The sequence below is a fragment of the Ahaetulla prasina genome, chromosome 3 (genome assembly GCF_028640845.1).
Source record: "Ahaetulla prasina isolate Xishuangbanna chromosome 3, ASM2864084v1, whole genome shotgun sequence".
In the NCBI taxonomy this organism is placed as follows: Eukaryota; Metazoa; Chordata; class Lepidosauria; order Squamata; family Colubridae; genus Ahaetulla; species Ahaetulla prasina.
The window spans coordinates 29,874,837-29,897,849 of NC_080541.1; the positions used below are offsets into that span (position 1 = coordinate 29,874,837).

General features: G+C 35.2%; 1 protein-coding gene across 1 annotated transcript in view; it reads right to left on the bottom strand.

The window, feature by feature from the left end:
* Positions 1-23,013, bottom strand: part of RIMS2 (regulating synaptic membrane exocytosis 2) — a 318,322-nt gene that overhangs the window by 102,425 nt on the left and 192,884 nt on the right. Inside the window, exons 20-23 of the mRNA XM_058175035.1 lie at positions 22,007-22,078; positions 20,525-20,587; positions 10,585-10,758; positions 5,373-5,482 (exon numbers count right to left, since the gene is read on the bottom strand). Of these exons, the coding sequence (XP_058031018.1) occupies positions 5,373-5,482; positions 10,585-10,758; positions 20,525-20,587; positions 22,007-22,078 (419 nt within the window). The remainder of the gene's footprint in view (positions 1-5,372; positions 5,483-10,584; positions 10,759-20,524; positions 20,588-22,006; positions 22,079-23,013) is intronic.

Genomic DNA, 23,013 nt, shown 5'->3' on the forward strand with positions numbered 1-23,013 from the left:
GATTCAGTGGAATATCAAGAGCAGCAAGAACGGTTGATTCTGGGAGCAAGCAATGAGGAACTGCAGTATGTGGCAGCACAACAGCAATTGAGGAACGGAGTTGTTAAAAAAAAATGATCTGCTCTGGATATTAAAAAATGCTAGGTACACCATTGCTTTGATTACAATCTTATTTGTACATAATCACCTGAATTAGTGCCAACGGATAGCAGAAAATTAGATTTCATATCGAGGTTTAGAAAAAGGTATAAGTTGTCTTTTACAAATGATGGCATTGTGTCTTTTCCGCAATGTTCACCTCAGTTGCCTTTACGTGAGTTTTACTAATATTCATGAACATGCTATAATTTTTTTCATTATAAGTAAGACCTGATTTTTTAGGATTGTGTGCATATATCATGACAGAAATGGACATATATGCTACAGCAGAACAAAGCTAAAAAGCTAATAGCATAACAACTAATATGTAAATATATGGAGTATGCTTTCGGCATATAAATAGCAGCTAAAGTAATATAAAATCATACTGAAAAACATCACGCACACGAACAACCAATCTAATCTTCGATCAAAATCGATTTAACCTACATTCTGTTTTCAACAGTATCCATTCCAGTGTTTCTATAACACATATAAACATGGCACGGCATGAAGGCATGTTGGTGCTGCTCTCCATTATTGTATGTAATCTGATTGTGAGTGCATCAGAGATGTAATTTCTTACTAGAAGTTTAATAAGGCAACACATACATGTATTTATTTACACAATCCATATTACATTATGTTGCAAGAAGAGAATATATATCCTCAAAGAGTGGCTATTAATCAGTGGAGCTTCATCAGATTAGACTCTACAAATTCTAACTCACCAAACTAAAGACAGCATCTTTATAATAGTTTGTTAAATGTATCACAAAATTCAAGTTTTCACTGGCTGTTCCTAACTGCAAAAACAAAGAACTTTTCCAACCATGACCACAGAGTGCTAACAGTTTGATACATCACTATTTATAGCATTTTATTCCAAATACGAGAGAAAATTAAAACTGTTTTAACCAGAGATAAAATCAACAGTTAATTAATAGTTTAGATTTTTCTATTCATTGGTATATCACAAACAATATCCAGTTTTTAACAGTTTCAATGGCATTCTTCAATTTTAACATCCAAAATATAAAAATAAATTAGCTAATTAAGTTATCACTGAATTTCAGTAGTAATTTTTAACAGAGTTGCTAATATTACTTTATGTATTTATTATTTATAATACAAGAAATATGTCTTCATTAAAATAGGTTGCAGAAACACAAATATTAGAAGCAGATGGATGGCTCCTAGCAACCCTCTTAATTTCCCCAAATATCTCTCCAATGGGTTGGGAAATCTTTGTTATCAGCTTTTGTGTCGTAGCAAGTATGTGGATGCAATATATACTTTATTTATTCCTTTAGTAAATTACCATATTTGCCAGAAATCAACATATTTATAATTGTAAATCAATCATTACAGCACTCATCAAAAATATCAACAAACGCCATTCAGTCTTCCATAATAACCTCAAACCATTTTAAAATGAAGTAATAAAAATAATTCTTATAGAATAGTCATTATTAAAAAGAAAAGTAATAAAATTAGTAATCATGGTATCATGTATTAATTATTGGACAACTCTCGAAATGCTCTACCTTTATTTACATCTAGCATGCTGTAACAGATGAAGGAAGTCTCATTTCCAAGAGTAACCTGATCCATGAGAAAGAGGCTACAACAGGAGAATGTCCCAAAGGACATTATTTTTCTTTGGAAGACGTTTTGCTTCTCATCCAAGAAGCTTCTTCAAGCTGAAAAAACTTCTTGGATGAGAAGCAAAATGTCTTCAAAAGAAAAAACAAGATAGCCCAGTTGCCTCCTGAAAAAGCACCTTTGGGACAACATTCATTTTATTTTTATTTATTTGTCACAACATTATATACAGGAACATATATTGAAAGGAAACAATAGGACAGGAATGGTAGGCACTTTTGCACGCCCCTTATAGTCCTCTTAGGAATGGGGTAAGGTCAATAGTAGACAGTTTTTGGTTAAAGCTTTTAGGAGTTGGAGAGGAGACCACTGAGTCAGGTAGTGTATTCCAAGCATTAACAACTCTGTTACTGAAGTCATATTTTCTGCAATCAGACCTGAATGACTGAGAATCTCTACAAACTTTTAACAGAAGAATCTCTTCTAGCCTCAGCTCCTTTCAAATGGGTTATAACCAAGCACTTGGCCTGAAGTGAGCATGCTAAAAGGCAAATTCTGGTTGAAGAAGCCAGTCTTGCAAATTTCTAAGCAGCAAGCTAAATAGCGACTTATAGACCAAAGCCAGAATTCTGCATGCATCTAGAAACTGTGAAAGAGGTGTGAAATATAGCTGGTGTGTAATGCCTGTCTCTAAACAGACAACTGTATTTTGTGCAAATTGTAGTTTCCAAGTAGTTTTCAGTTTCAAATAGTTCACATTTGCAGTATGCCCACTCCTATTTAGTGATTACCTTGGTTAGTGAATGTTTGCATATACAATGGTAATAAAAATAATAATTTTATAACCAATACATTTACAACCAAATTTTGTATACTTGTTAACGTTGCATGCTAGAGTAAGTGTAATGAGTGCATAGCTGTACAGGATAATTTTATTTCAATGAAATGACAGTAAACAGCAATTTTTGCAATATCTCTGTCTCTGTTTCTCTCTCAGTCTGGCCTTGCTCTTACTTTATGACCTAGTCATTCAAATGAAACTCAGTTGCTAAACATGGAGTGGGTGTAATCCAAATGTTTATTAATGAAAATGATTTACTGTTTTAAGAGCTTCATGCTGTGGTTAGGGCTGCAAATGGCACAACCAGCTAAAACTGAGTAAATAACCTCCTGGCCATAGCCTCTGCCTTGCCCAACCAGGAGTATGAATTTATAAGCAGGCCACCAAGGACAGACCTGCTTCCTCAAGGGTAGTGCTTTCCCTTTGAGGAACAAAAATTACCAATGAATCAACAGTAACTCCATTTTGCTTAGGTCCATTTTCGACTATGCAGATATTTACTGCTTTCAAGACAAGACTTCCCCAGCATCCCCAGCATAGCAGCTGGAATCAATAGCATTCAAATGATTCTAATCCTCAAAAAGATATATGATTTTACCAGTAATTTCTTGCACATGACATATAATGGGTGAGGAAGGATCAAACCTTATGGTATTTAAAGGTGAGGAACCCCCAAACTGACTTCTCCTATAACTGCAGACTGGAAGTGATATCTAAGCACTTATAATGAGTCTGACTCTGTTTAGTGAGATGCTACAAGGATTGATACTCTCTCCTCTCCTATTTAACATTTTTAACATTTAAGCTACTGGCTGATATCATCTGAGGGTTTGGGTGAGGATATCTCCACTCTGGGCCAGCCAATGATGATGTTGTGAACATCCTGTCTTTATCTGGAGGCTGTGGGGGTCTGGATGGGCAACAACAGGTTTCAACTCAAGTGGGTTTGGGTTTTAGGACCTCTGGATTCTGGAGTCATTTCACTTCTTGTTCTGGGTGGAGACTGCACTATCCCAGACAGAACCTATGTGTAATTTGGGAATACTCGTGGATTTGAAGCTCTTATTCAAAGAACTGGTGTCAGCAATGGCTAGGAGAGTTTTGGCACAGCTACATGATTGTTCCTTGAATGGGTTCTGTTCACAATCACTCATGTTGTGATCGATTTCGAATTGGACTACTGCAATGGATGAGGCTGCCCTTATAGAGCATTTAGAAGCTTCGGCTGGTGCAAAACACAGCAGCAAAGGCAGTTGTGGATGCTTTTCATTTATCACCTGTAGCATCTCTTTTATGTATGCTTCTGGGTTCAATTCAAGTTGCAGATTGTGACCTATGAAGCCCTAAATGTCACAAGGTTGGATTGCTTGTGGGATCATCTCACCAAAATTGTATCTACTTGTCCTGCAACATCTAGGAAGAGATATGTGCTCCAGATCCCATCAAAAAATGTCATCTGATTGATCCCCGAAGGAGAGCCTTTTGTATCATGGTGCCCAAACTCTGGAAAGTCTTTCTTCTGGGGACTATACTTGCCCTGACCCTGTTGGCTTTCCAAAAGGCTCTTAAAACCAGGTTTTATTGCCGAGCTTGGTGCCTATGGTGTGTGATTGAGACTGTATGTTGCATACAGTGCTGATTTTTAGTTTGGCTCTTACTCTATATTTATTCTTTCATGTTGTGCTATGATGTTCTTATTTTGTTTTTATTCCATGTTAGCCATCTAGAGTAATAGGGTTGAGATGGATGCCCATATAAATTGAAACAATAAATAAGCCTGAATCCTGATTGAAAGGGATTCTAATAATCTACATCTTTTAAGGAATTCTGGGTATTCCAGGAGCCCTCGACTTACAACCAATCATCTAGTGATTGTTCGAAGTCACAACGGCACTGAATAGTGACTTATGACCATTTTTCACACATACAACCATCGCAGCAACCCCATGGCCATGTGATCAAAATTGGACACTTGGCAACTGGCATGTATTTATGATGGTTGCAATGTCTCGGAGTCATGTGATCACCTTTTGCAACCCTTTGATAAGCAAAGTCAATGGGGAAACCAGATTAATTAAACAACCATATTACTAACTTAACAACTACAATGACTCATTTAACAACTGTGACAAATGGGGGAAAACTCACTTAACAACTATGGGGCTTAGCAATGGAAATTTTGGGCTTAATTGTGGCTGTAAATTGAGAACTACCTGTATTATGGCCATGGTGCCATAATGTGAGCTATTTATTCATTTTTAACCAGGCAAAACAATAAAATTTTGATATAACATTCTTGGGCTGCTCATAGTAGCACTGAACAATCATTTTTCTCACATTCATATATAAACTCTATTCCACAAACTTCTGAACAATTAATATATATTTTAGAATATATCAGAATATGCATCTTAATTTATGTTTCCATCTATAACTGATTCACACAGGTGGTCCATTATAGGTAAAGTATCAAAACCTGCTTCATAAATTTTAGCCGTGATATACACATACATTATTCATACATTATTTTCACTGTTAGAATATTTATATGGCCCCTATAATACAACAATCCTGCAAAGTTCAAATTCCTATGAATTGAATAAAATTAATAAACATTTGCAACCCTCTAAAAGACAGTAGTAATGCCATTTTAAAGATAAAATTCTAACCTATATTTTCAGAGCTCTGGAAATAAGACAAATTAAAATTCAAATGTTTTTAAAATATAAAACTATTTTCTTTTTTTAAAACTTCCTATAATTTATTTTAATTTAAAATGTTCACTTACTTCTCTCCAGAGTCCCTTTTGGTGGGAGTTGTGGCAACTGTCTACCCCTGCGTCCTGCCACCGGAGTACTTGATGGGCTTGTTTGGACTGATCCCGAATGAGCATGTGACCTACAGGACACATCAACAGAAACCATCAATTGCAACATATATTTATTCTTATGTAGTTTGAGAACAAAGGAATGATTAATGGCTTTCGTGCATGTTGTACTTTAATTGAAATGATGACAATTCAACCTTAAAGATTTTGAAAAGCGTAGTTACCAATAAGTTTATCTAGAAACTAAGGGGAACAATACTGAAAAGATGACACCGAATATGTTTTGTAACTGCATATGTTAACCATATAAAGAAATATATGTAGAGGTATATGCATACTGAGACATACTGAAAGAAAGTTAAAAAAAAGAAGTATATGTATAAATATGACTATTTCCATGCTCAACTAACAAACATTTCAAATTCTAACTACCGTATATACTCGAGTATAAGCCGAGTTTTTCAGCACGTTTTTTGTGCTGAAAAACGTCCCCTCGGCTTATACTCGGGTCTCTGACTTATACTCGGATCGGCTTATACTCAGTTTTTTTTAAAGCCCCTCGGCTTATACTCGAGTATATACGGCTTATACTCGAGTTTTTTTTTCTTTTCTTTTTTTCACATTTTACCGGACGGCGCGGGGAAGCCCTGCCGGTGCAGTGAGAGGGCGGGGCGGGGGGGCCGCCAGCCTTCTCAGCTGAGGGAGGGAGGGTTTCCCCAACCGGTAGGTGCCTCATTTCCCACCCTCGGCTTATACTCGAGTCCCCAGTTTACCCCAGTTTTTGGGGTAAAATTGGGGACCTCGGCTTATACTCGGATCGGCTTATATTCGAGTATATACGGTAATACTGAGATGATGATTTACACAGCCATGAATTTGATGACAGGCAATAACACAAGAGTATATTTCAATGAGTGAAATGAAATAATAACATCATTGTTACTGATTCTTATAATTCACTATAGAAAAGCAAAGAAGCCATACAATAATCTGATTTGGCCAAAATTAGATTAACAAATGTCTTCTCCAACTTCATTCCATTATTTATATAAACAAACTAAATAAATCAACACTGTGTAATCATGAATAAAATACATTACAAAAACAAGACAAATGCAAAACATGCACACAGCAAATAAGAGAAAAGAGTGATTAATATATCGAATTAGTGCAAATTTAAGAAACTATTTTAAAGTATCATTTGATGTTATGATTATTATTCCACAAGCGATGCCTGATGATCACATTTAATTACTTCTTCTGTAAGAGAAATACATGAGAAATTATGAAGTGTTTGAGAATAAGAAATCACGCAGGATTCCTAATAAATGAGAAATCACAAACAAATGTAAGTAATTGTTATTAATTATTGTTAGTAAACAAATTACAATGGCAGCCACACCATTATATCCCGATGGAATATAAATAGTGTGTTGAAGTTGGCAGGGTTAGTATCTACAACTACTGGTGATCAGCCAATGATGAAAGGAAATACTATTGAAGTTTTTGAAAAATAAAAAAGTGAGCTGGTGGGGCAGGATTAATCCGTCTGTTTCACCTCGATAATGCAGGTGAGGGAGGGGCAGATCTTCCAGTCATTAATGAAGGCATCGATCTCATGAGGTTTGACTCAGGACGCTCAGTGGATCGGGAGCGGGGGCTGGGCCGCTCTAGCACTGGACGCTGTTCTGTTGATCTGGATCTTTGATATGGTAGTCTAGGTTCCCAATTCCTGTAATGTTAGTCAAAAAGCAGCTCAATTGACTTTAATCTGTGGTTATGCATTATGCCGCAGCACATTGGATTTGGAGCTATCCAACATAAGCTAATTTTAATAACTTTTTAAAGTTTTCTTCTTGCTAATATTAAGTGGGTATAAAGAAGTATACTTCCTTAAAACGGTCATGTGAAGAAAATTATTTAGACAGTTTAATAATGCAGTGGAATAAAATCTATTAATTTTGCATTAAATCGCATTACTATTTTGGGAAAATTCAAAATTCAAAAGAAAAGGTGCAGTTCTCTTGAAATATTAAACAGATTAATATTTTTTTAAAAAATCATATATTCCATTATCTGTCAGCAGTTATTTATGGTGGTTCATTTCAACAGGATCACTTAATATGAACAAAGGATTTTTAAAATCCTGAATAACATTTCTCATTTACTGTGTATTAGTTTAACTGTCAGGTATAACTGTAGCAAGAATTAAACAATTTTAAATGAGAACAAACGTATTTGATATTGAACAAAGTATTTGACATATGCACATATGGCATAAGCTGTACTTTTGTGCAAAAAAGATCCAACACATCAGATTCAAGGACATCCAAGAAACCAAATGAAAAATATGAAAAATATGAAAACAATTATTAAAAATTACTGTAGCAGAAATTAATTTTAGGCAATGGCTGCAAACTGGTTCTATAATATAGCAAGATTTTTACAGTGTGTTATTAAAAGATCCTTACAGTCTGTAAAGTTTTCTCTCAATAAGGATAACATATTGACTGAGAAAACAATTAAATACTGTCATACATTTATTTTAACTCATGAACTTAGCTTCAACTGAACAGAAAACATTTAAATTTAGTATTAAAGAGAGCAAAAGAACACTAGATAGTTGTATTACAGAGAGGTCATAAAATTGCAAAATGTGTTTCAAAAGCTATCCTTTAGTATAGAATTGATTTGAATTTTTCATAACTTGTATTTTTTTTCCAGTAAAGCATCATCTAGAGAAACCCAATGCGGGCGGGGGCAGAGAATATCTGATTCAATAAAGTTTATTTAGGTTTTTTTAAAGCAACTGAAAAATGAGCTAAAATGTTATTGCTTATTTATTTACTGTCATAGGGAAAAACAGTGAGAATCGAATATACACAGAAGTGATACACGTTCATTTAAAAAAAACCCACGATAAAATAAAATAATATAGAAGAGGCTCTAGAGTCAAATTCTTGCCTGCTGATGCAAATTTCAACAGAACCAAATGTAGCTATTTTCATGAAGATATTAATGAACTGATCCTGTGATAAAAATTATATTACAAGTAATCCTTGACTTACAACCATTCCTTTAGTGACCATTTGAATGGCACTGAAAATAGTGACTTATTGGTCCTCTCACTCAAAATTGCTGTAATATCCCCACAGTCACATGATCTAAATTTGAGTGCTTGGCAATTGACATTAATTTAGAATGGTTGCAGGGTCCCGGGGTCATATTATTGCCATTTGCAACCTTCCAGCTGGCTTCCAACAAACAAAGCCAATACGGAGTTGGATTTCCTTAATGACTTGCTTAACAAGTGCAGTGATTTGCTTAACCATAGCAAAACAACAACAACAACAACCAGGCATGACTCACTTAAGAACTATTTTGCTTAGAAACTGAAATTCTGGTTCCAATTGTGGTCACAAGTCGAGGACCACTTATACGTCACCTTAAGACCTACTAAAGAGATACTATTAGGCGTTCTAGATATAATAAAAAGAACAGTGCAGCAATACGCTAGAGAGCTGTGTCTTCCTTTGAGCATTTTATAAGTAAGACATCAAACCTTGCTAAAGTAAAGGTTTTCCGATGAAGAACAAATACCAATATTGATATAGATAACATAGATATAAATAAAATACATAGAACAGTTCTCTATTGCAAAAGTTTAACACTTTCAACTGATCTCTTTGCAAATCCAAATCAACAGTTAATTAATGTTCCTTTCATTTGATTGTACATGAAGGCCTGACAGAAAAGATCAAAACAATAGTTTCACTTTAAGCTCCAAACAGGCAGGCATGTTTGATTGTAAGATCAGCAAAGAAGGGTTAAGTGTCAGAAGGGAAGCCTACCTAGAATCAGGCTTTTAAAGACAGATTTCAATCTGATTTAGGATTACCTTCCTAAGTTCCTACCAATAAAACAATTGAGGGTTTTATTGGTAAAAGATTTGGAGTGTCTGTATTCTGAATCTCTGTATTCATAAAATAGTTTAAGCACACTAAACTGCATGAGTTGAATTGTATAGCTCGACATACCAATATCAAAGGTGTATAAGGAAGGAGAGATACCTCTGCAACAAGCATAGGGGTATGCTTTTGAACATTTCCTTTACATGGGGAGAATATTTCCTTTACATGGGTGGAAGGAATATATTTAATTAGAATTTATTTATTTTTTCCTGCTTTTATTATTTTTACAAAACAATTCAAGGTGGTGAACATACCTAATGCTCTCTTCTCTTTTATTCTCCCCCACAAGCCTATGAAGTAAGATGGACTGAGAGAGAGAGTGAGTGGCCCAAAATTACCTAGCCAACTTGTATGCCTAAGGTAGTACTAGAATTCACAGACTTCCAGTTTCTAACCTGGTGCCTTCAACCATTAGACCAACTGACTCTATTCAGTTGCAAATCTGAACAAGAATGTGGCAACCCTGCAGCAAATTACCAAATGGCAGATAGTTCCCTGAATGAAGGCATTCCAATTTCTGCAAATACTTCAAATAGTAAGAATAGCTTAGAATACTACTGTTTCATATTTTAATCAGAAGAGTTTGCAAATGAAAAAGTTTATGAGTCTTGAATTATCCTCAAACAAATTTACAAAGATTACCTCATATTTTCTTCTGAATCTGTATGCAAATTTTCTGAATGGAAAGCTTGATCTGCCAACATATCCATTGTTTCACTTCTTTAATACCAAAACTGAAAAGTAACCTTAACTTGCAATTGGTTGACTAGCTGCAAGGCAGTTTAATGAAAAACAAACAAACACAAAAGTGTTTATCAGGGTCCCCAAACATTTTAAAATTTATCTGAAGGAATGGAATATAAATCCACAAGCGATGCCTGATGATCACATTTAATTACTTCTTCTGTAAGAGAAATACATGAGAAATTATGAAGTGTTTGAGAATAAGAAATCACGCAGGATTCCTAATAAATGAGAAATCACAAACAAATGTAAGTAATTGTTATTAATTATTGTTAGTAAACAAATTACAATGGCAGCCACACCATTATATCCCGATGGAATATAAATAGTGTGTTGAAGTTGGCAGGGTTAGTATCTACAACTACTGGTGATCAGCCAATGATGAAAGGAAATACTATTGAAGTTTTTGAAAAATAAAAAAGTGAGCTGGTGGGGCAGGATTAATCCGTCTGTTTCACCTCGATAATGCAGGTGAGGGAGGGGCAGATCTTCCAGTCATTAATGAAGGCATCGATCTCATGAGGTTTGACTCAGGACGCTCAGTGGATCGGGAGCGGGGGCTGGGCCGCTCTAGCACTGGACGCTGTTCTGTTGATCTGGATCTTTGATATGGTAGTCTAGGTTCCCAATTCCTGTAATGTTAGTCAAAAAGCAGCTCAATTGACTTTAATCTGTGGTTATGCATTATGCCGCAGCACATTGGATTTGGAGCTATCCAACATAAGCTAATTTTAATAACTTTTTAAAGTTTTCTTCTTGCTAATATTAAGTGGGTATAAAGAAGTATACTTCCTTAAAACGGTCATGTGAAGAAAATTATTTAGACAGTTTAATAATGCAGTGGAATAAAATCTATTAATTTTGCATTAAATCGCATTACTATTTTGGGAAAATTCAAAATTCAAAAGAAAAGGTGCAGTTCTCTTGAAATATTAAACAGATTAATATTTTTTTAAAAAATCATATATTCCATTATCTGTCAGCAGTTATTTATGGTGGTTCATTTCAACAGGATCACTTAATATGAACAAAGGATTTTTAAAATCCTGAATAACATTTCTCATTTACTGTGTATTAGTTTAACTGTCAGGTATAACTGTAGCAAGAATTAAACAATTTTAAATGAGAACAAACGTATTTGATATTGAACAAAGTATTTGACATATGCACATATGGCATAATCTGTACTTTTGTGCAAAAAAGATCCAACACATCAGATTCAAGGACATCCAAGAAACCAAATGAAAAATATGAAAAATATGAAAACAATTATTAAAAATTACTGTAGCAGAAATTAATTTTAGGCAATGGCTGCAAACTGGTTCTATAATATAGCAAGATTTTTACAGTGTGTTATTAAAAGATCCTTACAGTCTGTAAAGTTTTCTCTCAATAAGGATAACATATTGACTGAGAAAACAATTAAATACTGTCATACATTTATTTTAACTCATGAACTTAGCTTCAACTGAACAGAAAACATTTAAATTTAGTATTAAAGAGAGCAAAAGAACACTAGATAGTTGTATTACAGAGAGGTCATAAAATTGCAAAATGTGTTTCAAAAGCTATCCTTTAGTATAGAATTGATTTGAATTTTTCATAACTTGTATTTTTTTTCCAGTAAAGCATCATCTAGAGAAACCCAATGCGGGCGGGGGCGGAGAATATCTGATTCAATAAAGTTTATTTAGGTTTTTTTAAAGCAACTGAAAAATGAGCTAAAATGTTATTGCTTATTTATTTACTGTCATAGGGAAAAACAGTGAGAATCGAATATACACAGAAGTGATACACGTTCATTTAAAAAAAATCCACGATAAAATAAAATAATATAGAAGAGGCTCTAGAGTCAAATTCTTGCCTGCTGATGCAAATTTCAACAGAACCAAATGTAGCTATTTTCATGAAGATATTAATGAACTGATCCTGTGATAAAAATTATATTACAAGTAATCCTTGACTTACAACCATTCCTTTAGTGACCATTTGAATGGCACTGAAAATAGTGACTTATTGGTCCTCTCACTCAAAATTGCTGTAATATCCCCACAGTCACATGATCTAAATTTGAGTGCTTGGCAATTGACATTAATTTAGAATGGTTGCAGGGTCCCGGGGTCATATTATTGCCATTTGCAACCTTCCAGCTGGCTTCCAACAAACAAAGCCAATACGGAAGTTGGATTTCCTTAATGACTTGCTTAACAAGTGCAGTGATTTGCTTAACCATAGCAAAACAACAACAACAACAACCAGGCATGACTCACTTAAGAACTATTTTGCTTAGAAACTGAAATTCTGGTTCCAATTGTGGTCACAAGTCGAGGACCACTTATACGTCACCTTAAGACCTACTAAAGAGATACTATTAGGCGTTCTAGATATAATAAAAAGAACAGTGCAGCAATACGCTAGGAGAGCTGTGTCTTCCTTTGAGCATTTTTATAAGTAAGACATCAAACCTTGCTAAAGTAAAGGTTTTCCGATGAAGAACAAATACCAATATTGATATAGATAACATAGATATAAATAAAATACATAGAACAGTTCTCTATTGCAAAAGTTTAACACTTTCAACTGATCTCTTTGCAAATCCAAATCAACAGTTAATTAATGTTCCTTTCATTTGATTGTACATGAAGGCCTGACAGAAAAGATCAAAACAATAGTTTCACTTTAAGCTCCAAACAGGCAGGCATGTTTGATTGTAAGATCAGCAAAGAAGGGTTAAGTGTCAGAAGGGAAGCCTACCTAGAATCAGGCTTTTAAAGACAGATTTCAATCTGATTTAGGATTACCTTCCTAAGTTCCTACCAATAAAACAATTGAGGGTTTTATTGGTAAAAGATTTGGAGTGTCTGTATTCTGAATCTCTGTATTCATAAAATAGTTTAAGCACACTAAACTGCATGAGTTGAATTGTATAGCTCGACATACCAATATCAAAGGTGTATAAGGAAGGAGAGATACCTCTGCAACAAGCATAGGGGTATGCTTTTGAACATTTCCTTTACATGGGGAGAATATTTCCTTTACATGGGTGGAAGGAATATATTTAATTAGAATTTATTTATTTTTTCCTGCTTTTATTATTTTTACAAAACAATTCAAGGTGGTGAACATACCTAATGCTCTCTTCTCTTTTATTCTCCCCCACAAGCCTATGAAGTAAGATGGACTGAGAGAGAGAGTGAGTGGCCCAAAATTACCTAGCCAACTTGTATGCCTAAGGTAGTACTAGAATTCACAGACTTCCAGTTTCTAACCTGGTGCCTTCAACCATTAGACCAACTGACTCTATTCAGTTGCAAATCTGAACAAGAATGTGGCAACCCTGCAGCAAATTACCAAATGGCAGATAGTTCCCTGAATGAAGGCATTCCAATTTCTGCAAATACTTCAAATAGTAAGAATAGCTTAGAATACTACTGTTTCATATTTTAATCAGAAGAGTTTGCAAATGAAAAAGTTTATGAGTCTTGAATTATCCTCAAACAAATTTACAAAGATTACCTCATATTTTCTTCTGAATCTGTATGCAAATTTTCTGAATGGAAAGCTTGATCTGCCAACATATCCATTGTTTCACTTCTTTAATACCAAAACTGAAAAGTAACCTTAACTTGCAATTGGTTGACTAGCTGCAAGGCAGTTTAATGAAAAACAAACAAACACAAAAGTGTTTATCAGGGTCCCCAAACATTTTAAAATTTATCTGAAGGAATGGAATATAAATAATAGGAAAAAGTTGGTTTTCTATTGATCTACTATCTACTAAGGAGCTTAATATAAAAAAGAGGTCCAGATTTCAAAAAGAAAGACATCCATATAAAGATAAGAGAAAATTGATTTTCTCAGTTATAACTAGCTATCCTAAACCATTTTGGAGTAGACAATCTCATTTAAAATATTTTGCATTCCTTTTAATTTCTAATCTATTGCTATTACTTCTTGAATTTTAAAAACTTTCAGAGAAAATTCTTGTTTCATTTTATGTTGAAATGCTTTCCAACAATATAAAGTGAATTTAAGTCCTACCAATTCATTCATAATTTGTAATTTGACTAATGACTGAAATCTATGTAAGAATAAAAATGTAAAGTCACAGTTAATTTTTTGCATTATGAAAATTGTTTATACATTCAATTATCAGTTGGTCAAAGATCTATATAATAACAGGAAATAGTACTATATATATTTATACTTTTTAACTGAGTATATAAAATATTTATAGTTTTTTTTTTTTTTTTTTTTTTGTTCAAAAAGTTTTTATTAGTCAAAAAAGGTTTATACAAATACATATCAGGTATGGTAAATTTTCATTTTTCTTATCTAAAATAAGAATTTTACTCAAATTTTTTAACACATACAACAGCCATAAGGCAAGCAGGTGACACGAAGTAGCAAAGTTTGCAAATTTTAAATACGTAATAAAGAAGAGTCAAGAATAAACAGAATATCGTACAAAAGAGAATAAGGAAAACCAACACAATCCCAAATATCTTTATCACTTCCTAGTTTTGGATCTCAGAACTCTGGGTTCAGCCTGACCCAACTCCAGGGCGCAACAGCGGCAGCCGCTTCAGCCCCATGATCTATAACCTCCCTTCTTCAATTCCTGGGTCATCTGATTCCAGGAAGGCTTTGTGTTCCTCCACATAGGCCGTAGCCTCCATTGTACTGATTTTTTCGTAATGCCCTCCCGGAAAATCATCAATCCCTCTGGCATCAGCCATCTGAAGCCCACTCCCTTCTGGTACAATTTGCTTGACAAAAAATAATATTTCTTTCTTTTTTCACGTACCTGTCTGGGAATCTGCCTCAGAATGGCTATCTCCCTGCCCCTGTAAATCAGTGCCCCACTCCTATGTTTTCTAAGAATTTCATCTCGTCTCTCTTCTCACAAATTTGACATGAACCTCTCTGGGAACTGCATGCGTGCGTGCATATTGCAATTAACTCTATAAACTCGATCCACATCCCAATTCATGAAATCAACACTTCTCCCAAGAAATTCTCCCAACAATTTAGTCACAACATCTCTCAAGTCTTCTTGGTCCACTTCTTCCAAATTTTGAAACCTAAGGAAATAAGACATTTTATCCATCTGTAGTCCAAGCACAGCATTGCCTGTCGTCTCCTCTCTTTTCTGCACTGCCCGCATTTCACCCTCAGACCTTCCACTTTCTGCTTGTTTTCTGCTGAGACTTGTTGAGTATCCTTTAAATCCTTTTGGATAGTCACAATTTCTTCTCTTATTTCCGTTTGGCCTCTTTGCAAATCATCCAGTTTCTTGTCCATATTGGATAACTTTTCCAGAATTCTCTCCATCTCTCCAGCAGTTGGTCTCTGACCTTTTGCCATTTGAAAAAAAAAAGAATCAAAATCCTCAGGCAAGCACAGTATCCTTGTAATTTCCTCCGGATCCACCAGGGGGCACTCACAGGAGCAACGAGTCCAGAGTACAGTTAGTCAACCAGGAAACCGAAGGAAGTGATGTCATCAAAATTCTCATAGTGAAGGCGGAAGCTGGGCGCCACCACTGTTCCCCAGAAGGAGGGCCTCAAACCTTCCCTCCTAAATTTCTCCATCACCTCTTCTCTCCAGAGCTCCACAAAACCGGTAATCTTCTTATTTTAAGTTCTCCTCTCTCCAAAATAACTCGTGCTCCTTCCAACCGCAGGGGAGAAAACCCCGCACTCCGGGCACTCCACTCACGTTTACCGATATTCCTTCCTTCTCCTCCTCAATTCTACTCCGTGCCCTGTTCACCACCAGGCTGCTGCAGTTATAAATCCAATGCCCGGTGTCACGGGCACAGCGGCAGGCGACGACCAAAATAATGGCGGCCTGTGGCCTCGAACCCCGCCAAGCCTAGGGCCGCGCCAGCATCGGTCCCCACAGTCCTGTATGTCGGCTGGGAGACCCCTGGCGAGCCGTCCGTACGGCAGGTGTCCTTTTCGGAACACCTGGCCCCTGAGGGCCTCGGCGGCGGCCGGATTCGGGCGCTGGAGGCAGGAGAAACCTTCCAGACGTCCGTTGCCACTGGATACCGGAAGTCGTCTCCAAAATATTTATAGTTTTAATGGACTAAAAGTCATTTGGAATTTAGGATTTAGGTAATTGCCAAGTCCTTCAAAAGAACTAAATGACATTAGTTAAAAAATATTTTTAGCTAAAATGTCTCATGATAAGAAATGAATTTGCAAAATTTCTTTGCTAATGTTGAAATAAAACAATGGAGATTATCTTGAGCTTTACATTATTTAGATTATACAGAAGTAGAAAATTGCAGACACAAAAGAATAAGTAGAACAAAGTTGAATTCATCAAGGCCAAAGTTTTTAAAGTATAGACTCTTAAACTAAACTAACAGGAACCACAAAGATGAAACAATAGAAACAATTCATTGCTTTCCAAAAATATTTATCTGCCTTTCTTTTGCACTGCATTTTGTTTTCTGTGCATGATACCTAGCATATATATGTTACATTCAAATTAAACAATAAAAACAATGAGTGTCAAATAAAAACATTAAAACGCAGCAAATTATGGCGCATTTTAATGATCACACACATACAGCGTTCTCTATTTCTACAGACAATGGAAGCACTACAAGAGAAAACACACAAATTATGCCTAGGAGTCACAAGCTTAATCTAACCCAAATACTTTTTACTGGGAATACCTGTCAGTTTCTGGGGAAGACTGTTGGATTTCAATCCCTGGACATGCTATTCTTCTATTAGCTATTGGAATTTTGCTGGTGGTCACAGATATAAGATAACCTGTTAGCACAATGTTAATAACTACTGGTATAAACAAATTTCTGAAGTTAACCAACTGATAAGCTGCAATAGCAATAAGATTTATATACTGCTCCATACTGCTTTACAGCATTCTCTGAGGAGCTTACAAATCTCAGCATATCATCCCCAACAATCTGGGCCCTCATTTTACCGACCTCGGAAGGATGGAAGTCTGAGTCAACCTTGAGCCGGTCAGGATTGAACTCCTGGCAGTAGGCAGAATTAGCCTGCAATACTGTATTCTAATCACTGTGCCACCACAGCTCAGAAACGAAGTTAAAATAATACAATATTGTATAACTTGGCTGAATTACTTTTAAAATAATAGTTACCAATTAAAGTTTATACTGCTAATTCAAATAACCAAAATTTACACACAGAGAGAGAGACATAGTATTTTAAAACCTGGTGAAATATCTGAACACACAGTCACAAAATATATATATATATATAATTTCTGCTATATATATATAGATAATACATCAAACTGCATATGTTGCTACAGAACTTCACTACACGTGCAGAGGATTCTATCTCTTCTTCCATGCCTGTGTGAGGGTTATTAAGTAAATATTAAAGAAAGCAGGAAAGTCCCTTTCAAAATATGCAGCAAAAATTTATGAATTTGAAACAAATAACAATTACAAAAATATTTTCCTTTTACGGCGACTTTGTAACAAATTAATATAGTCTGTTAGGAATCTAGAGACAGAAAAATCAAATCTAGATTTTAGAATCTTTGAAATTTTACATTAACAAACACTTTAATATTTGGCTTAACCTTACTTAGATTTTTTTTAATCTGATATATCCTGACATCAGATCTCTTTACATAATTTTATATTCTCTTATGTATATGAGAATAGTATGCAAGGCACCTAAAATATCAAGTACATAAAAATCTTCTCATACAGCTCACCATATTTGACAATTCTTTAACACTATAATTCCTTTATTATGAATATTGCTTGAATATATTATAATCCATTACTGTTCAACTACTCTCATGTACAGTCTGTAGCATCTACAAAAATTAAAATAAAGTAGGAAATTGCCATCTATATAATAACATGGTTTACTTTGTCCAAAAATGTATTTGTCACCATTGTTAGTTTCTGTACAAATTACATGCAGTTTTGGGTCTTAGTAAATCAACTCAATTGGCTTTATTTATACCTTAGTATTAAAAAAAACAAGAGCCAAAATAAGACGGATGTTTCAGCAGATTTATAGATGTACAAAACATCTGTTTAAAGACTACATAAACCTACTGACTCAATTTAATAGATCTGGGTTTTTTGGGAGGGAGTGCCCTTTGAGACAGTTTGGACTCTTCATGATTGCTTGTACTAGTCCCTGCAGTTATCTCAGCATGTTTCAAAAATATTTTCTAAATACAGGTAGTCCTTGACTTCCAATGGCAATTGGGGCCATAATTTGCATTGTTAAGCAATGCATCGCTTAGTGATGGCAATTCCTGCAGTCCCTGCAGCAATCATTAACCAAACTCCACTATCATTAGGTGTGGCAACTTCCTGCCAGCTTCCCACAACTAAAGTCAATAGGAAGCTGGAGAAAAGTTGCAAGTCCCAGATGAGCAGGCAGACAAGTAGCTAATGCCGGGTGGAGCAGGAATTGTGCAGCGTGGGAGGAAGGATCAGGGAGGTAAAAGAGTAACACAGCACAGGCCGGGTGCACAGGATTTCAGAAGTGCATGAGGGGTGCAGCATACATTGGGAAGGGGGTGCATAGAGGTGAGAGGCCTAGCATTGGTCAGGGAGATTAAGCCCAGCCCTTTGCAGCATTCCCTCCTGACTTCATCATTTACTTCATCCAGCAAGGAAGGCTGCAATTGGCAATCAGGTAATTGCACAGGGCTGCAAGCAGCTGTAAGTGAAAAACCAGTTGTCAAGATTGTCAACAATCATATGACCATGGGGTGTGTGTGTGTGATGGAATGGGATGGGATGGGATGGGATGGGATGGGATGGGATGGGATGGCCTGAATCTGGAGAACTGGTTGTAACCACCATTTGTTCAGCGCTGTCCTAAGTTTGAACGGTTGTTGAAGAATGGTCATAGGTGAAGGATTATCTGTATTCAAAAGTGGTGCAAGCACAGTGTACACTATTCAATAAAGTACTCTGGCTTTTTAAACTATAGTTATGTAACTTTGGAAGCACTTCTTCCAATTCATTTTAATGTAACTTTTTCAAGTTTTTCTTTCGTTCTTTTTATCCACAATAAGTCAATGAAGTAATTATGTTGTTGGCATGACTTATGCCTAAGGTGACACCTAATTTTATGTACCCCTATTTGGGATATTTGCATTACATCACTATCATAAGATGTATTGATAGGTGAGCTCTATTAACAAATACAAGGGTTGCAGATTAGACTAGGAGGTAAATAAAATCTGTCCATAACAGAATTAACAGAATAACAGAGTTGGAAGGGATGTTAGAGGTCTTCTTTTCTTTTCAATGAGGTTGAAAAATATTTGGAAGGTCTCTATTTACTTCACTTCATGAAATGATATCAAAAATTGGGTTTTTTTTCCCTTCGTTTTTGTTTGGTTTTGTAGATTGTAAACTCCGATCTTCTTTCCACTGTTTTAATCTAAGGCACTAAGATTTTTTTAGGCTGTTAGGTAAAGGTAAAGGTTCCCCTCGCACATATGTGCTAATCATTGCCGACTCTAGGGGGCGGTGGTCATCTCCGTTTCACAGCCGAAGAGCCAGCGCTGTCCTAAGATGTCTCCGTGGTCATATGGTCGGCATGACTCAATGCCAAAGGCACACGGAACACTGTTAACTTTCCACCAAAGGTGGTCCTATTTTTCTACTTGCATTTTTACGTGCTTTCGAAACTGCTAGGTTGGCAGAAGCTGGGACAAGTAACGGGAGCTCACCGCTGAGCTGCCAACCTTTCGATCAATAAGCTCAACGTCCTATCCCCTGAGCCACGGCGTCCGTAGGCTGTTATAGAAGAATAAAAATGCCTAACAAATCCCTTTCTCAAAACATGAAAATATTTTTAACACTTCAGCTGAAAATCTGCTAATCTCTACCAGAGTGGGTTTATAGCCTTCATGGAATTCCTTCTCAAAAGATGAATCCTTTCACTGATTTTTTGATATGACAATCCTGACACTCAAATACAATTAAAATAATAACTAAATAGCTCAATCTTTTTGTAGCCAAGGCCCTAATTCATTTTGGATGGCTAAGAATTTCTTGTGTTTTTTTTCAATGACAATATACTAATTAGGACTTACATTATAGATTTCATTAGGTTCCTACCAGTACCTTGAAATGGCAGGAAACTATGGAATTACTTTTCAGTAACCATAAGTGGAGAGAACTTATAGGGCTACTAAAGGGAATCTGAGGGCTGCATGCATCCCTGTGGATATAGGGTATCTACATTTGAAGGATAACTGGATTTGTAAAAATATTACTAAAATCTAATGCTGATAGAATTGGGTTTTAAAAGGGAAGAAATAAAATATAAACTAAAATAAAACTGTATTTAAATTCTAAATACATATCCTATATTACAGAATAATACTTTACTCTTTACTCACCTGTGATTTTCAGCTGTACCATTGACTACATGATCTGCCCATGAACTTGCACCATTGTAATACCTTTGCAATGCAGTTAAAATAAAGACAAGTTATAAGTATGAAGTTATTTTCCAAACAATTTTTTTCATGAGATGTATTTTTATCTCAGTAATCAGGCAAGGATCTCAAATGTTCTTCTTATATCCTTTTCACTACATCTTGTAATAAATTTGGGGAATTAAATCTTTTGAAAAAATTAAAATATTTTATTCTTTAAAATTACCTTTTGGTAATTTAACTATCTAATATGTAAATGTTTTACATATTAATAATATAATATAATATAATATAATATATTTATATTATAAATTTATTAATGTAAGCCACCTAGAGTTGCTTTGCAGAGTGTGAAATTTTTAAAGTAATAAATAAATACGTCAGGTCTTGATAGAAATGTTACATGTCACAGTATTTATTTGACCCAGCATTTGGTTCAAAGGACTCTCTTTCTTTTTTTTTCAGGTACAATCTGCAAAGCCTAACAATCATCAGGATCTTATTTTGCATCTGATTGTAAGTATATACTGTAGTTGGCACAAGAACTCTGCAAAGGCAAGGGATATGGAAGAAATCTATCGTGAGTTTTTGTGATAGGTATTGTTTATGGCAGGGGTCTCCAACCTTGGCAACTCTAAGCCTGGGGACTTCAACTCCCAGAATTCCCCAGCCAGCTTTGCTGAGTTGAAGTCCTCCAGGTTTAAAGTTGCCAAGATTGGAGACCCCTGGTTTATGGTACCTAATGCTGGAAATAAAATAAAGTCTTCCCATCAGCAGAACAACTCTGAGTACAGACTTTGTTTTTGTCTAGGTAAATTTATTTATTAAACAAATTTGCCCAATAAATCTGATGGCGATATGCATACTGTTGTAAATAATAGCAGCAACAAGAATAGTAAAGTTATAAAATTGCCAATATCTATAAAAGAAGTAAACCGTACAGAAATTAAATATATTATATGACAGGTAGGCTTTATATAGCATCCTTGACCATTTTTAAGACCACCCAATGTAATGAATTATATTAGTCTTAGAGATGAGCAAACAGTTCAAATTTAATCACCTTGGGTATTAAATAGATAGTTCAAGCTGCACCAGAAGTGTTCCAATCTTATAGAGTATTCCACTCACAAAAAAAAAACATTTCAAGATCAGATACATTTGAAATAGTTACAAAATCAACGAAAAGTGAAAGCAGCCTGTTTTTAGCTCAAATTGGTTTTAATGGAAAACATTTTGCACACTTCTGATTAGCCTTAATCATCCTGAAAGTGCTTGTTCTCCTATAGTATCTACAGTATGTTAAACTAAATTAAGATTGCCATCATCTGTGGCGGATCTGAAGTTGATAAATCCGTACTCTATAAGTCCATGTTTACTATCTTCTTAAAAATTCTTAAATATATGTATTATTTACACATCTATCTATCTATAAGTAAATACCTTTCGAGAGCAGGGGAAATAAATGTGTCATCAACATATGTATTAGGCTTTCTTCCCTCCTTCCTACTCCTCCTGAACATAAAATAAACAGTAAAGATATTTTAGAACAGCCTTGCATACTTCTGCTGATGCATGATAATGGCCAGCAAATATCAAGCTACTTTTAGCACAAGGCAAAGTAAAAATAATTTGTGTCCTGAAAACATCTATTTTTCAAATAATTTCATATTCAGACAAGACTCATATGCCTGTAATGGCCTTACATTCAACAACTATGTTAAGACATTTTATGTCCCAACTAACAAAAGCAATGATGGCAAGACTTTCATAAATTCAATCATGTGAACTGGCATGTGAACAGTCAACATATGTAGTGAAAAATATCCAACAAAGTGAAATCACGACATGAGGTAATCATGAACACTTATCTCTGAATGTAGACTGATGGTCGATTCACCAAGTCAAGCCAATTTTTGTAAACTTTTAAAGATTTGGGAAAATGAAATATTCATTTCCAACTATTCAAGTAATGACTTCTGGTTCCAAGCCTCTCACTAAAATGTTCAGCTTAGTTCCTTTTTATGCTTAGCTATTAAGTCAGTCAACCTTGAAGACTATAAGAGTGGATGGGGTGAAGGCAACATTAAAATGCTACTGCACCTAATATTCAACATTACTTATTAGGGATGTTACAGGGTTGTTGTTGTTTTTCAAATTAAATAATACAATTAACCAAACCAGAATCTGGTATAGCACAAAGGGGAGTGTGGATATCTTTTTCAAAACATTCTGTGGCTTAAAAGTAGTATATAAAAAGTATGAATATGGGAATGATGGATTATAGGTATAATACTAGCCAACAGGATGTTCTTTCAGTATAAGCTGAGTGTTGTCCAAATTGCATTCTTACTTATGGCCAGAAATGAGGCCATGATAATTTATAATTTAATGATTTTTAATTTAGATTACAGAAATCACTCTATATGGAACTGCCATCGAAAAATATT